This window comes from Pan troglodytes, chromosome 19 (genome assembly GCF_028858775.2).
Source record: "Pan troglodytes isolate AG18354 chromosome 19, NHGRI_mPanTro3-v2.0_pri, whole genome shotgun sequence".
NCBI classification, from domain to species: Eukaryota; Metazoa; Chordata; class Mammalia; order Primates; family Hominidae; genus Pan; species Pan troglodytes.
This window is the reverse complement of record NC_072417.2, coordinates 30,137,595-30,154,214: the sequence shown is the minus strand read 5'-3', so window position 1 is coordinate 30,154,214 and position 16,620 is coordinate 30,137,595. Positions and strand designations below refer to the sequence as shown.

At 50.3% G+C, this 16,620-nt stretch overlaps 1 protein-coding gene across 6 annotated transcripts in view; it reads right to left on the bottom strand.

Annotated features, from left to right (window-relative positions):
* The window catches only part of HNF1B (HNF1 homeobox B), a 59,122-nt gene extending 44,595 nt beyond the window's left edge, over positions 1-14,527 (bottom strand). For 2 of the 6 annotated variants that reach the window (XM_003315505.6, XM_009432336.4), the window contains exons 1-4: positions 13,560-14,527; positions 8,453-8,652; positions 2,586-2,772; positions 631-866 (exon numbers count right to left, since the gene is read on the bottom strand). In XM_003315505.6, coding sequence (XP_003315553.1) covers positions 631-866; positions 2,586-2,772; positions 8,453-8,652; positions 13,560-13,903 — 967 coding nt within the window. In that variant the 5' untranslated portion in view covers positions 13,904-14,527. Of the gene's footprint in view, positions 1-630; positions 867-2,585; positions 2,851-8,452; positions 8,653-13,559 lie in introns of all 6 variants that reach the window. The other 4 variants (XM_009432335.4, XM_063798667.1, XM_523618.8 and 1 more) reach the window with 3 other exon arrangements.
* Positions 14,528-16,620: the final 2,093 nt, after the last annotated feature.

Genomic DNA, 16,620 nt, shown 5'->3' with positions numbered 1-16,620 from the left:
CCAGCACACAGGAGCACTCAATCAAGCATGATGGAGCAGGTACTCGGTCAGTTTTGCCCAACTCATTGCTGCAAAGATTTCAAGTGACTGACCCCCACCAACCCTGATGACACACGGAAGCCAACAAGCAGAGGCCACCAACAGAGTGGCCGTCCCCAAAGGCCACTGAGCTTCTCCTGAGGCAGCCGGACCGAGCGAGGGGCAGGATATGGCCAGGGATGGAGGAGGTGGCCGGAGTGCCATCCTGCAACACAGTGAGAGTTGCCGCGCCATCACGACCCGTTTGCCTGCGGTTTGGATCTGGCCCACCCATAAGGCAGCCTCCTCAGTGTAGAATGACCGCTGAGTCAGCAGCCACACAGGGAGAAGAAGAGGGAAGGAGACAAATAGGGTAAAGGGCTCCCTGGAAGCCGAGTGAGCCCTCACAGGGCAATGGCTGAACCAGGAGTTGGAGGAAACTGATCAGAGCCACACATTATTTCCAGGGGAGTATATTCTGGCAATGAGAGAGCGGCCCTAGGATCATCTCAAAAGCGTTTGCTCCTCTGAAAACCCTTAAACCAGATAAGATCCGTGGGAAGAACCAGGATGGTTGGGTTGCCGAGGCAGTGAGGCCCAACCTTTGCTTACCTGACAGCTTGTTTGGAGGAGAGGAGCTGGGCTGGTGGTGGGGGGAGCCGTGGGAGAGCAGAGGGTTCAGGCTGTGAGTCTGGTTGGAGCTATAGGCATCCATGGCCAGCTTTTGCCGGAATGCCTCCTCCTTCCTGCGGTTTGCAAACCAGTTGTAGACACGGACCTCAGTGACCAAGTTGGAGCCCAGGCCGTGGGCTTTGGAGGGGGACACCCCTCGCTGCAAACATTCTGCCCTGGGAATGGATGGAGGGGAGATGGTGAGTGAGGGGGGCGGGGGGACTTGTTGGTGCTTGGCCAAAAACACACAATCACAGCAGTCTTGGTTGGGAGTATGAAGGGGCCGTGGGCAGAATGGAAGGCTGGGGAGGAGAGGCCTATGCAGAGAAAAGGCCAATCCATGGAGTGATCTGATGAAGATGGCTGAAGTGGGCCTGAATGCAGGGACAGAGCAGGCTATGCCGCCCTGGGAGTCAGGGGCGTAGGCTCTGGTGTGGCTCTCGAGGAGAAGAGAGCAAGCCGGGGACAGGCAGTCCAGGGGAAGGTCCAGATGGGGCTTCCTTATTTAGCCATTCTTCCCACCACACAAAAGGCAAAGCCCTTCGCTGGCTCTGTCTTGAGTGGCTTCAAAGCACTTCGAGAGGATTTCTGGTCTTTTGGGGCTTGAACTCCCTGAAAGAGTGCCAGGAAGCAAGATGCTTTATCCCCTCCAAAAGGCAGGCTGGGTGGGGTACAAAGCAGGGTGCGCTGAGATGGCCAGTCTCTAGCTTTATCAGGGCTGGTGAAACCTCAAAACCAGGTGCGAGAGATTCTTAGACACTACTGGGTGCTGCAAGGCATCTCATTAGTCGGGGTACGGAGCACAGCCTGAGGACTCAGTGGCAATACAGGCCTCCCTGCTTCCCAGCCTGACCTCCCTGGCTGCATTCTTCCCACAGCCAAGGCCAGCCCAGCCCAGAGACAGAGAAAGCGCACACAGGCCTTGGCCAGACCAAAGAGCTGAAGTTTTAGAAAGTCAATACTGGAGTCAGGGAGAACAGGGCAGGAATGAAGTAAAAAGATTTCCCAAGGCTTTCCAGTCATTTAAAAAAAAAAATAGCTGGGCCCTGTGGCTAGAGCCTGTAATCTCAGCTATTTAGGAGGCCAAGGCAGGAGGATCGCTTAAGCCCAGTTCAAGATCTGCTGGGCAACATAGCAAGACCACATCTTAAAAATAAATACATAAAATAACACAGAGTTGTTTTTTTGTTTTTTTTTTAAATAGAGATAGGGTTTCGCCATGTTGCCCAGGCTGGTCTCAAACTCCTGGGCTCAAGCAATCCTCCCGCCTCGGCCTCCCAAAGTGCTGGGATTATAAGTGTGAGCCACCGTGCCTGGCTGGTAGTTAACAAGTAAAAAGAACTCTGTTGAGTCAGCGGGGGCAGAGTGGACTGAACAGATCTGACCAATTCTTACTCTCCTGCCAAGTTTCCTTTTGGACCACTGCATGTCTGACAATTGGTAGAGGCCAGATCTAGAGTCTGTGGCTAAGGGAAAGTTTTACCCTGGCCTGCAGGGAGGTCAAACACACAATTTCGCTTCCCAAGTATCATATTTTAAATTAGCATTCTCCAGAGTATCTTCCCTGGAAGAATAATTCATGGGGTTGTTTGTACTCTACCGAAGATTCCATAGTTAACAACCAATTCAACAAAGCTAAGTGGGTTTCTTGACTGCAGGGCTTCTCGGAACCTTTAATATATGTTGTGACTCTCTAAGGGGAAGTATCCATATGCTGATTCTCAGACTTACTGATTAATGAATTGATATTGGGGTTCTGTGGAACATACTTTGAGAAGCTCTGATTTAGCCACACTTATCTGTATAACTAGTGTCTCAATATCCCAGGACCGAGGGGAGGGTTCCTGGGTCTGTGTACTTGCCCACCTGCCCAGGTGAGCTTCTGGTGGTGTTACCTGTTGCATTCCTCCACTAAGGCCTCTCTCTCTTCCTTGCTGGGGTTCTTTTGCCGATCGTAGGCCTGGTACAAGATTTGCTGGGACGCGGGCCCCCATTTGAACCGGTTGCGGCGCATCTTCTTGTTGGTGGGCTCAGAGCAGGCATCATCGGACTGCCCAGGCCCCTGGCTCTGTTGACTGAACTCTGGAAAGAGAAACAGCAGCTGATCCTGACTGCTTTTGTCTGTCATATTTCCAGAACTCTGGACTGTCTGGTTGAATTCTGAAAAGAGAAAGGAGTAGATTTGATAGGGTCTGTAGCCGTCACTCAGCAGACAGACAGACAGACAGACAACGGACGAAGACACCTTTATTCCCCTCGTCTAACTAAGCTTTGCAACCTTCTCTCACTGCATGTGGAGCTGGAGATGGGGAGCCCTCAGCACAGGCCCTTACTGCCCACCTCAGTTGCTCCAGCAAAGCCACCCTTTTCCTTTCTTTGAAGGAGCTCAAACATAGCCAGCCGTAGTTTTAAGAAAATTATTTTTTTCCCCCTTTGGCTCACTGGCCTTCAGACATGAAGCAACACTCTGCATCCTGAACTCTTGTATTTGATGTCAAGTGGGTAAGCTCAATCAAGTCTCACATCCAGGGGAGAACTGCTCAAAGGTACAATTTACACTTGCACAAAATACTCAGAGGCTGTAGATAGCACTCCCCACCTCTCCTCCCTCTTCCTATATCCTAGGCATCTACATTATAAAGTCAGGTTTTTAGAAAAACCCCAAACCTTTTGAAACATGCTTTGAAATAAATATAACTGGAGCTTGGTATTGGAAAAAGAAAATGTGCTTTAGATCTCAAATAATTTCAAAGACTACAAACACAGGACCTGTCTGGGAGTAGTGTTTAATTAGCTGGAAATGATGCTCCCTGTCTGTCCAATTCCTTGAGTCCAGGCATACTGTGACCCTCAGGAGATTTTTGTGGAATGAATGAGAACCAGCAGCTCGGCCCAGAGGTGATGCCTTAGCCCACATGGTTTAATGAGATTTGATGTCTACATTACCGAAGAAGAAAGCTTTGCTGTCCTCGTCTTCACATCTGCATGAAGCAGGGCTCATCAGGAGTGATTAATTCCATTTTAAAGATGAATAAACATGGAGGCTAAGCACTCTGCTGAGCAAAGACACATAACACATTCATCTCCTAGCTCTGGGTTCCTATGTTCTGGATCTTAATATCTTTTTTTTTTTTGAGACAGAGTTTGCCTCTTGTTGCCCAGGCTGGAGTACAGTGGTGTGATCTCGGCTCACTACAATCTCCACCTCTCGGGTTCAAACAATTCTCCTGCCTCAGCCTCCTGAGTAGCTGGGATTATAGGTGTGCGGCACCATGCCCAGCTAATTTTTTGTATTTTTAGTAGAGATGGGGTTTCATCATGTTGGGCAGGCTGGCCTCAAACTCCCGACCTCAGGTGATCCACCTGCCTCGGCCTCCCAAAGTGCAGGGATTACAGGTGTGAGCCACCGTGCCCGACCTTGATGACTTTCTTTCTCAGTTCCTGTAATTACTCCCACAGGTCACAGAAAGTGGAAGGCTACCACCTCCCTTTGTGATGTAAATGATGTGCCATCATTTACATGCTATCCTTCTTGTTCCTTTGGACAACTGGATCCAAAATCCTCAAGGTTCAAGTCAGGCTACTACTTAACGTTTGAATCCCCTCTACAACCCCACACCAAGTGGCCCTCCAGGCTATATGCCTCCAGCAGCAGGGAACTTACCACCTATCTTAGGCTCATTTCCATTTTGCTCCATCAGGAGGAATGGTTAGGGCCCCTAGCCAGCCAGGACTTGCGATCCCAACTGCAGGTGGTGTTGGGCTTTGTTTAACTGTGAACTGATGGTGTCACTGGGGCCTTTGATTTCGGCCCATTCACCTTGGAGGATTCTTAGGCCACCTTAGGGCTCTGTTTTCAGTGGTGCCCAACAATGCCACTATAGACCTGAGAGAGTCCCTGTCAAATGTACTAGCAGGAAGTCACTGCTAGTGGGATCATGTGGGGCCCCAGCTTAATTCCCTCATCATTTAGTCTCCCCAGCTGTGGAATGAGACTGACTGAAAGCTTAGGAACACTAACTAGTCTTTTAGAATATCTACCCCTAGTCAGGATGACAGTGATGTTGGCCCAAATTCCTTTGGGGGTTATACTTTTTCTTTTTTTCAAACAAGGTCTTGCTCTGTGACCCAGGCTGGAATGCAGTAGTACGATCATAGCTCACTGCAGCCTTGACCTCCTGGGCTCAAGCCATCCTCTCGCCTTAGCCTACCAAGTAGCTGGGACTATGGATGTGCAGGCCACCACATCTGACTAATTAAAAAAAATTATTTTTGTAGAGACGGGGTCTCGCTATGTTGCCCAAGCTGGTCTCAGACTCCTGGCCTCAAGCAGTCTTCCCGCCACCTCAGCCTCCCAAAGCATTGGGGTTACAGGCGTGAGCCACCATGCCCCACCTGATTATACTTTTCAAAGTGCTTTAGCCCCTCTATGGTATTTGGCTTCACAGCAGCTCTCTAAATGCAGTTACTTGAGGGGAAATCCAAGGGGGAGAAGGAGATGTCCCCTGCTCACTGAGGTCTGTCACAGTGTCTTCCCTCCTCCCTGTGGGCCCTGTGTGGCACCAGTGGAGTCACCAATGGCGAAAGCCAGTGTGGATCATCCCAAGGGCCTGGGAGCAATGTGAGATTTTTTCATTTAATGTGAACAGACACAATAACGGTTCACATTTATTGAACCTTTTCTATGGTGAGGTATTGTGCCAAGTCCTCTAAATATATTCCTTCATCTAATTCTTACGACCGCTCCATGTGAGAAGTATGGCCACCTCCATTTTACAGATGAAGAAACTGAGGTTCAGACTGGTGAAGTGACTTGCCCAAAGTCATGTGGACTTGGGGCAGGAGCCTGGACATGAGCCCAGCCTGCAGGCTTGCAGGCTCCTAACTACCAGCCTGGGCATCACTTCTCACTAAAAACAAAACCCAAGCCACGTACCCCGCAAACGCTTCATATCTGACTTGTGTGGAGGTGACAAAACCGATTCCTGAAGCTTTGTGTCTGGTGGGTGTGAGACACTCTCGCAGCTGCTCCCCAGTGTGGGGGCTGCCTCAGTCTCTCACCTGCCCTCTGAGGAGGTAGCAGGCTGATCAGTGTTCAGAACTCAGTGTGTCCTCAAATCAGCCAGGTGGGTTTGCCTGTAGGTGCTCAGAACCATTCGGGTTCCACTGACATCAGGGGCTTGGCTCTAGCCTCTCCCAATTTTTGAAGAACTAGACTCCCACATTTGCTCCCTCTAGCCACCAACAACTCTTCTCTACTTCCCTTCAGATTAATTGGGGTTGGGGAAGAAAATGTTCATTGCCCATGAAAATTATCTTGGAGAAGTTGGCTTCAGTAGCCTCTTTATAGGCTTGGGGGCTGCTTGGACAAGGAGGTTGTGTGTGTGTAGAGGGGCCCATGAATATTACCATTTGTTATTTTTAGTTTTTCCAGGAAATTTGTAATCATGCATCATTTTTTATTCTCTCCCCTCTCTTCCTCCTTCTCCCCACCCCACCATTCACTTGTGTCCCTCTTTTATTTCTCTTACTTCCTAATTCTTATATCATGCTTGCATGTCTTACATTCATCCTTCAAGACATGATTTGAATGTCACCTCTTCTAGGAAGCCTCCCATGATGTCTCCGGGCAATTTAGCAATTCCTCTGCTGCCCCTTGTGTATATCTTTATAACAGCTCTTAGAAAGTGAATGTCATTATTTACTCAAACATCTCTACTTCTTCACTGGATGGCAGGTAAGTCCCTGGAAAAAAGAACCTATGTATTCCATAGCTTAGCATAGTGTTTGGCACATAGTAGGTGCCTGTATAATAGTTACAGAAGGAAGGAATGTTTCTTAAGCTTTTATGTCTCGTGTGACTTTAAAACAAAAATAACAACTGGGTGCGGTGGCTCACGCCTGTAATCCCAGCACTTTGGGAGGCTGAGGCGGGCGAATCACGAGGTCAGGAGATCAAGACCAGCCTGGCCAATATAGTGAAACCCCGTCTCTACTAAAAATACCCCCCAAAAAAAAAATTAGCCAGGTGTGGTGGCGGGCATCTGCAGTCCCAGCTACTTGGGAGGCTGAAGCAGGAGAATGGCGTGAACCCGGGAGGCGGAGCTTGCAGTGAGCCGAGATCACGCCACTGCACTCCAGTCTGGGTGGCAGAGCGAGACCCCGTCTCAAAAAGTTAAATAAATAAATAAATAAAACAAAAATAACAATAACAACAATCTCTTGAAGAGGCTGTTGTATTTGTAAAACGTCCCATCCTCAGTATCTTGAGAAACTTTCTGGACCTCTGTCTTTTGAGAAGTTTCCAGTCTGCCTTTCCTGCCTCCTTCTCCTTTCTGAAGAAATTCTCATTGAATACAGAGAGGCAGCACAGACTGGAGATGCTGCATAAAGCTTAAATTGGGCAGGGCCCAAGGGTTGTTGGGTCTTTGGAGACAATGGCTCCTGAGAATTTTTTTAGGCTTTCCAGGAACTACAGAGAGTTGCTTCATGTCAGGAACACAAATTCTTAAAGAGCTAGTCACCAAGTATGGGGGGCCAACCCTTTCTTGGAAAGGTCTCTCGCTCTAAGCAGCAAACAGCTCTCATGTTGCTTCTTCCAATCTATTCATGTAACGCTCCCAACAAAAGCACAAACACCACAATATGAAATGAACACCTAAAACCATTCCTTTCACCAGCCCAGGGACATTGAGACAATAAATACTGAAACAATCACTTCAGAGCAGTGTGTAACAGAAGACAAGAGTCATTTTAAAAAGCAACAGGGAAAAAACCCAACCCAGATAGTGGTGGAAATTAACATCTTGATAAAGACAGAGAAGCCTAGATAAAGCCAGAAGATAGTGTGTGGGGAGAGTGAAAACCGATACAAATTTTCCAGGAAAAGGATTGGATCAAAGTAATGAAAGTGTAATGTCAAAGAATACTTTCCTAAAATACAGACAGTATGTCATTCCTACTCTTGTTATTCATAGGCAGTTCAAACTTCTCTAGACGTACTTCAAAACAAAAACCTTTTAGAATTATTGGGTGGGAGAAATCTTGGGACAGAAAAAAAACTTCGGGATGGGAATGGGAATGACAAGAATTGACGGGTCAGAGTTCCAAATGCAGATGCTTTTCCTGTGCCCTGCCTTAGCCAGAAATAGCTTCTTCATGAGCAGGGCCACCAGCTGAGGTCCCCACACTCTACCAATGTTGGTAAATGTGGGTAAACACCTTAAATTGCCTCAGGATTCAATCCCTCCCACTATCCTCCAAGAACAGGGTGAAGTTCTGAATATATCTCTCTATACAAATGCATTCTATTGTTGATACTTTTTCCAGAGAGGAGGAAATTAACGGTAATAGTAATCAATATTATTGACTGCAACGAAATGTCTTCTTTGGAAATTGACTGATGGTCACGTATCAAGGGGAGATGCTGGGTTTTCTCTCAGGGAAGATATTTCACTCTGTCACCTACTTGGTTTCAAAGAGAAGGAGGTGGAAGGAGGGGCCAAAAAGTTTAAGGTATGCTGCATACACTGACAGGCTCCTCAGAGCAACTGGCTGGGTAGCAAGGGGGCTGTGACTGAAGAACATGACAGAAGCCAATCCATTGTACAGCAACCACCAAGGCCAAATCTACTTGCCACCTTCCTCATATCTGCCAAGTGCTCACAAGGCCTTGTCGATGAAAGGGAAACTGAGGCAGCCCATGGGGTGAGAGGGCAAAGGTCACTTCAGGTTGAGGCAGAGGCAGGATGAAAACACTTACGTCGGAGGATCTCTCGTTGCTTTCTGACGTACCAAGTGTACAGGGCGGCACGCTTCTGGGTCTTCATAGGGGTGCCCTTGTTGAGATGCTGGGAGAGATGCGATTGGTTCAGGCCGGTGACATCGACCACCTCCCTCTGGGGGATGTTGTGTTGCTGCATGTAGCCCTTGATCATTTTAGCAGCCCTCCAAGGGTCCTCACTAGACAGACGAGCAGATGGTTAGGGTACTAGTGGGAGACATCTGGGGAGCAACATTCTTTTTCTAGGGAGTGCTACCTATGGTCTATGCAAAATTCTGAATTTTCCCCCCATCTAAGCTACAACTTTGGGATAGACATGAGGCCAAAATGGAAGCTAAACAGAGGAGAAGGTGACTGCCCCTGTACGGTACACCTCATCCCTTTCTTCCGAGGTTAGTGGGCAAAAGAGGACTTCCCATCTTCAGGAATAAAAAAGCACCACCACCACTCTCTCTTATTAAGCAAAAATAAAAGCTCTTGTTTTATTTAAGTAAGTAATTAATTAATTAATTAATTTTTTTATTTTTTGATGTGGAGTTTTGCTCTTGTCACCCAGGCTGGAGTGCAACGGCATCTTGGCTCACTGCAACCTCCACCTCCTGGGTTCAAGCGATTCTCCTGCCTCAGCCTCCAGAGTAACTGGGATTATAGATGCCCAGCACCACACCCAGCTAAATTTTTTATTTTTAGTAGAGATGGGGTTTCACCATGTTGGCCAGGCTGGTCTCACACTCCTGACCTTAGGTGATCCATCTGCCTCGGCCTCCCAAAGTGCTGGGATTACAGACGTGAGCCACCGCGCCTGGCCATTTTATTTTGCTTTCCTTCATTTTCCTGCAATGTGGGAGATTTAAAAGGCAGGAGGCCCACTGGAAAGTGGGGATGCCTTTAGCTTGGGGCTGGACTCACTGATCCTACAATGAAGTAGGGATAGCATCAGTTTCTGAATTTGCCCAATTTTAGCTTCAACCTCTCCTACATTATTTTCCTTTTGAATGGGTATCTCCATTTCTTATAAAACAGGGGTGAAATGTATGTGTTCACCTTCTAAGAAGCAAGGAGGATGTCTTAGCCAAATAGTAAATAATTTTCAGAGTTTTAGAAAAGTTTTCCAAAATACAATGTTATATCTCCTTGAGACGGGAGGATCACACCACTGAGGTGAGGCAAGTAGTTTAAAAAAAAAAAAATCCACAGCCCCACCTTCCAGACAAAATCTACTGGGCTAATGGGGACAAATAACTTCAATTTCGGACATTAACAATTTTAGATGCTTGTTTTCCTGTATTATGTTTCTCATAAATTTTAAATGCTGGATAAGAACATGGTTATACTTTTCATTTCTCATAAACACAGGTGTGTAAACTGCTAGTTTTAGCACCTTTGAATTTTATTTGTCTAGAATGGTTTCAACTTTGCCAATATCTTTTCTTGCTTATTGAACAGATGCTTTGAAAAGAGAGATATAATTTAAAACTAGAAATTAAAATAGTGTGCAGCACAGAACAAAAGTACTAAAGAAGCAATATATACATGTTTACTATTTATTTAATGCAGGTACATATGTAACTTACAAAAACCAGCACCCCATTACTGTATGTTGATATATATATTAGCTTGATAGAACAAGAAAAAAAACGGAAGGGAAAACTAGTTTCAGGTGAAACAAAAAAGAAAACGGTGTAGAGGCTGAAATAGATACAGCATTGCAACATAATAAGCAATTTTATTTCTAAATGGCGCCTTTAATATGTCAAATAAAATTAATTTTGTTTAATGAATAAAAATCCAGTAATCGAACATATTTTATAAGCATTTGGGTAGTTGTGATTATTTTATCAAGACTTTGATATTAAACTCGTGAGAACACAGGCTTTGATAGAGATGTTTTTGAGAAATGCAAACTTTTTATATTAATTATATATAAGAACGAATTTCTCGAGTATTTACAAAGGTACTTTCCAAGTACACAATATGAGGAAGTAACAACAAGAACAAAAAATGAGAAAACGAGTTACAGTTTCAAACGTGGAGAATTCACATTAAGAGGAAAATAATGTAATAAACGTTTTAGACATATCCTTGTAAACATCACAGATCATTTAAAAGTTTATTTCTGGTCAATATTTCCACAGATATTTTTAGGATGGAAAAATACTTTCAACGGCTACGAACAAGACGCCTCGAACCTTAGGGGAAAAATTGCATTTTAAAAGTGAATATTGCTTTAGCAAATTCTTCGGCTATTTTTCTTTTGTTTAAATGCCTTTACCTGTGTTCATTTTGTATGCCTAAGAAACCTAGAAAAATAGGGTACTGTTCTAAGTGAGAATGATTCTGTGGAAACAGTGAATTAGCCCAACAATTGGGGAGCGTTTAAAAAAAGCCCCCAAGAACCTTATAAATAATGGCAAAACCTTTTAAGTCCGACTTAAAAGAGTGAGGAGTAAGATGGCGCAGTTATACCTTCACAGCTCTTTGACCCCAAAATTCACGTGTGTTCACCGGGAAGAGCCAGGAGAGCTGGTTTTTGTTTGTTTGTTTGTTTGAAAACACAGCTCAGGTTCAGGGGTTCCCTAACACGGAGAAAGGCACCGGTCCCGAAGAGGGCCTGCGGCCATTGTGTCCCAAGCGCAGGTGTCAAACGCCGGCCGCGGCGCCCGCAGGGTCCGTCCCGCACGCTCCTTCTCAAACAATGACTTTGCTGCCCACGAGCAGAGAAGCCTGGACTCCAGCGCAGTCCGCAGCGCCTTCGTTAAGGAGCCCAACTTCGGCTTCTTAGAATGCAGCCCACTTTCTAGACGCCCCCGGCCGCACCTGCCTCGAGGCCGCGAGAAAGGCCAGCTCCGGCCGGGAGCCGGGAGCCGGGGACCGGGAAGCGCGCAGTCCCGACCTTCCTCCCCTGCCCTTCTCTTCCAGGAGGTTTACTAGAACTCCAGGAACTCCAAAACGCGACTTCTCTTTCTCTTTGCTTTTCGTCTTAAGGGAACACGGCGGGCAAAAGAAAGGAGTGCGTGTGCCCGAGGCTTGGGAGCCCCCTGTGCAGTGACCTAGGAACCGCTAGCGATTTCTTGAAAAATTACTTTAATCAAGTCCGGCGCTCCCGGGAGCTGGGGAGGAAAGGCAGCCCCCGCTCGGGACGGGAGAAAAAAGCCTCCAGGTCTGTCCCGCGTCTCCAACTCGGCGAGGGTCTCCGGCTCCCCCAGTCCCTCTCCCTGCCCTGCTGGGGCCTGGAGCTTTGGGGAGGGAAGAGGGGGGCTGGGGTCTAAGGACCCTGGGCCGGGCCTGGCTCTCCGCCGACCGGGCCTGCAGGTGTCGGCGACCCGGGGGCTCCGCGGGCGGCTCGGGCGCTCAGAGAGCCCGCGTCCCGCGCCGGAGCGGTGAGGCCGCGGGGCCGCACGGGGCTCCTGGCTGGGAGCGGCGAGCAGCCCCGCGCCCGCGTTTTGATCTCCTTCCCCCGTCTAAGCCGCGTTTACAACTTCGCCAATGAATAACCCGCCTCTCTTTTCAACCTAATCACGGCTCTTTGTGTATCTTTCTGTTGATGATTTATAGAAATAAATTAATAACACCCCAACTCCACGTGCTGCAGTTTATGTTACGTCTCAGCTGCGGCCAGCCCGGCGCGGGGCTGGGTGCGGAGGGGCGCCCCAGGTCCTTCCAGCGCCGCGCTAGGAAGCGGGCGCCTGCGGCCAGGCGGGAGGGCCTAGGCCCTGTGGCCCCCGGTGGCCGGCGGTGGGAGCCTGGTTCATCCGCCAGGTCCCGAGCGACCTCCCCGGCAGCCCTGGCGCCCCAGCCGCTCCTAGGGGCCACTCTCTCGACCCCTCTTAGCCTCCGCGACTCACACCTTCCGCCTCGCGGAACTCTCTTGCAGGAGTTCTCTCCCGGTAGGGGAGAAATCACCTCCGGGCGGGAGAGCGACGAGGGAAGAACCTCAAACCTATGAATTATACCAAAGTGTGTTTGGGGAAAAAAAAAATCTACAAGTTCCCCTGATTGTTTTGGCTAGAGGGCAAACCGCCAGGCCCTCGGAGCACAAATTCAAATGCAAGGTCATATCCCACCCCAAACCGCCGCTGCGGACGTGCGGCCAAGGCTCAGCCCCGAAATCGCGGCGCTTCAGTGTCCGAAGCCACGCGATGGGCTCTGTCCTAAAGCGGAGTGGCCCGGGAGCGACGTGCTGTCTCAGGGAACCGCTCGGCTCCTTAGATAATTAGTAACCAGCTGTCAAAGTCTAGGGCGGTCGGGGAGGACCCACAAACGATCCCGGCCCTGGGGATACACTGCCAGCCGGCCTGACCTCCCGGGGAGAGGCCGGGGGTGGGCAGCGAGGTCTGGAAACGCCCTCCTTTCTCAGACTGAGACCAGATCCTCTGCGAACTGAGGTCTGAGACGCGTTCGCCCCCACACCACCGCGCTTGGTTTCTTTGGCCCCGCGCGGGTCCACCCGGACCCTACATGGAACATGCCCTTTGCAAATCTAAACCCGCGTTGGGGATCCCGGATAATTCCGGGCCTTGCATGGGCGCGGCTAACAAGAGTGCCCACCAGGGAACTCGCCTCCCAGATCCCGGCCCCGGATGCCGCCTGTCCTTCGGCAAAGAACTGCAGGTCATCATGCAGGTCAATGTGTCCGAGGCCGACATGCGGCTTTCCAGACCCGAGGCAGCGCGCAGGAAAAATGCGCGGCCTGGGGCTTGCAGCGGCGCGAGGCTCTGCTCCCGGGAAGTCGCAGCGGTTTCACTGCACCCACTCGCACCTTCAGTCGCGTGGGCAAACCTCCCGGCAAAGGGCTCCACAGCTCCAGTTCTCCCCGGCCCAGCCCCAGCCCCAGCCCCGCGGGGAAAAGCCCTTGGGTCTCGGACGCTGGCCTGGGCCTGGGGAGAAGAAGCCCGGTGGGCCGCAGGGTCGTCCCGCTAAGGGATTGGGAAGGGTCCGGGTGTTGGGAGAGAAGCAGAGCGCCCCCCGGGGGACTTCTCTGGTGGGAAACGGGCTTGGCGAGTGTGGTCGGGCGCAGTGTCACTCAGGCCCGGGGCCGGGGCTCCAGGGGTTCGGGTGGGTCCTCTCCACCTCGCTCTGCGCCTACCTGAGCATCCGGTCCACCTCCGCCCGCTGCTCCGCCGCCTCCTCGGTGTTGAGCGCCTGCAGCTCCTTGAGGATGGGAGGTGTGTCATAGTCGTCGCCGTCCTCGGAGCCCTCGTCGCCGGACAAGCGGCCCTTGGCGTGGCCGTTGGTGAGAGTATGGAAGACCGGCTTGGTGTCGGGCTCGGCCCCGCTGCCAGGGGACAGGGGCAGCGTCTCCAGCTTCACCCCGAAGTTCGGGGATGGCAGCAACTCCTCCAAGGCCTGAACCAGCACCTCCTTGGTGACCCCGGAGCTCAGCAGGGCGCTCAGGAGTTCTTGCTGGAGCGACGTGAGCTTGGACACCATTTTCCAAGGACGGAAAAAGAAGGGGGTGAGGGGGTGGGTGGGTGCGAGAGAGGAGGGTGGAGGGGAGTTTCACAAGCAAACCCCAAATCCAGGAACCCCTCCACCCTTCAGCCTCCAGACACCTGTTACTCCCCGGGGTCCCGGAGGCTCCTCCGAAAGGAGTCAGAAAACTTCTAACTTGCCATGATCGCCACCATTAGGCCATATAAGATATGCAAATTAGTGGGAAGGGCCCAGCTTTCGGCTGGATGCAAATGATGGTGGGGAGGGGGAAACCCGGAGAGAGGGAGAGCCGGAGGGGCAGACCTGGAGAGCAGAAGACCTGGGCCGGGAGCGGGGCTTTGCCAGGGTCCATTGTACTCACGCTGGGGGGCTAGAGACCTTCTTTTACTGGTTCTGCTTAGCAGCCAAACTTCACCTAACCTTTGGACTTGTTAAGCCAGTGCCTTGCAGCCTAGGCGCGGGGCTTTTCCACCGGTTCTCAGTTCCGCTTTAGTCCAGAGAGAAGACACTACGCTTCGGGGTTCAGGTGAGAGCCAGAGGAAGCTGGGGTGCTCGTGGAAGAAGGGGACGCAGGAGGAAGCGAAGAGTAGAGACCCTGGATGCGTCCCGGCCGACGCAGGTGGTGGGCCAGGAGAGCCCGCAGGGCGGAAGAGAAACTGACCACTTAGGAAGGGGCGCCGAGGCCACGGGGGAGGTGAGGCAGCGTTAGGTGAGGTGAGCGCGCCCTGGAGGGACTCCATTTATTTCTACCTCGGTTACTACCTCCAGGCTCCAGAACCTCCCTGGCCTGGTCTGGCGGTTTGGGTTTGCAGAACTGCCCGCCAGAGAGCGTAGGCGAGGGTGAAGGAGTCCGGGAGAACTCTTGGAAAGAGACTACTTTATGGGTAGAGGGAGTAGCCAAAGTGAAGCTCCCCCAGCAGCTGGGCTGCACCGGCGCCCAGCCTGGCCACGCCACTGGGGAGCTGGACCCCTGGGGCTCCTCACTCTCCTGTTTAAACCCCGATGTCAAGGCGCCTCCGCCTTGGGGGAGGATGGTGAGGCAGAATGGTGAGGCACTAGGATGGTGAGGCAGTGAAAGCAAAGCTTGACCTGCAGCTGGGTGGACACTTGCAGCCGAGGGTCCCCCTGGCCCACTCATTTCTGGTTTATTCGTAGTTCCAGAACATCTGTGGTTCCCTGGGCCGGGGACGAGCTCTGTAGACGAGGTCACTGCAGCAGTGGCAGAAGTCTTGCACTCCTAGTACAGAAGGTGTCGACAGAGCTACTGAGGGAAAGAAGTTTTTTTTCCCACTCTGGCCTGGGCCAGGTAGGAAGCCATAGGCCTTGCAGCACTATTGGAGTTTCATCTGCTTCTCCCCTGGTGACGGGCAGGAAGGGAGGGCGGCGGAAGCGCGCCCAAACCTGCAAGCTAGGACCTGACCTGTAGAAGAACAGGGAAAGGGGCTTCTTTGCTTCCACCACACACAGACCTAAAGCTTCTGGGGAGGAGCATAACGCTTCCCTTCTGGGAGCCTCAGTTTCCTCATCTGCAAAAAGAGGATACCACTGATAACCTTTTTTTGGGGGTTGTGTATATTGACTGAGGCCACTTGTGCAACCTCTTGGTCTAATAATAAAGTTCAACACTTTCTGGTCTGAGAAGACGGGAAGCCAGTTCCCAGTAGTAAAACTGAGTTACTCTGGAAACTTAGGGTATTCAGAATTGGTGATACAGTGCTGGGGTTGGAGGGATTGGGGGACTAGGGTTTCAGAATGAGCAGAAAAATTGCAAAGGAGTTTCTAAGCACATTTTCCTTCCTCTCCCACCCTTGAAAGATATCTAGGAGGAAGTAAGGTTAGGTTAGGGATAGAGAGGAATTTCAGCAGGAGGAGGAAGAGTCTAGCAGCTGTCATCTGCCTAGGGGCAGGATCTAATCTCCTAGGTGTGCAAGGGCTGATGGTGTAATTTATCAAGTCAGGCTGTTAAGGAGCTAGGATGCCTCTTAAATACAGGGTCTGCTACAGGTGCCTGGGCCACTTGTGCTGAGAGCCAGAAGGAAGCGGGATGGTTGTGTGCGTGTAGCCTGAGGAAAGTTTACACTGATCTCAGTCCCTCTTTCCCGGAGACAAGCAAATCCCAAATTCAGGAACCTCTCCATCCTTCAGCCTCCAGACACCCATTACTCCTCAGGGTGCCACAGGGAGTTATAACTTCATGAAAATGTTGGCTTTTCATTTCACCTTCTTTCCCTCTAGTTTGTTGTAATAGGTGCAAATCTTTGCTTCTTATAATTCTGCCCAATGGAAGAACATTCTCTGCCTACCCAGCTTGCCTCAAGAAGGATAATGAAGTGTTCAGAGTAAATGTCCCTGAAGAACAATCTCTTTTTCTGTCTCTCACTCGCTATCAGGATAGAAGCATCAAGTGTAATGAAGATCAGTTCCTGCGTTAAGCTGGGAAAACCCATTTACAAAACAGCAATCACTTCTGTTGTAACAACAAAACTTTGATTGGCAGTTCCAGCTGCTGTGTGCCCCATCTGATTCCCAAGCCTCATTCTCTCTCAAAATTCAGGTGTCAGCAAACCCATTCTTCCCCACACCCCAGCTAACTATGTGAATGTGCAGGCAATTTCACACAGAGGATAGGACAAACTTCCTATGAGTGTCCAGGTATGTTTTCCAGGTAATCTGGCTATTCATATCTAGCAACTTCCTGTAATGCTCCTTCCTAG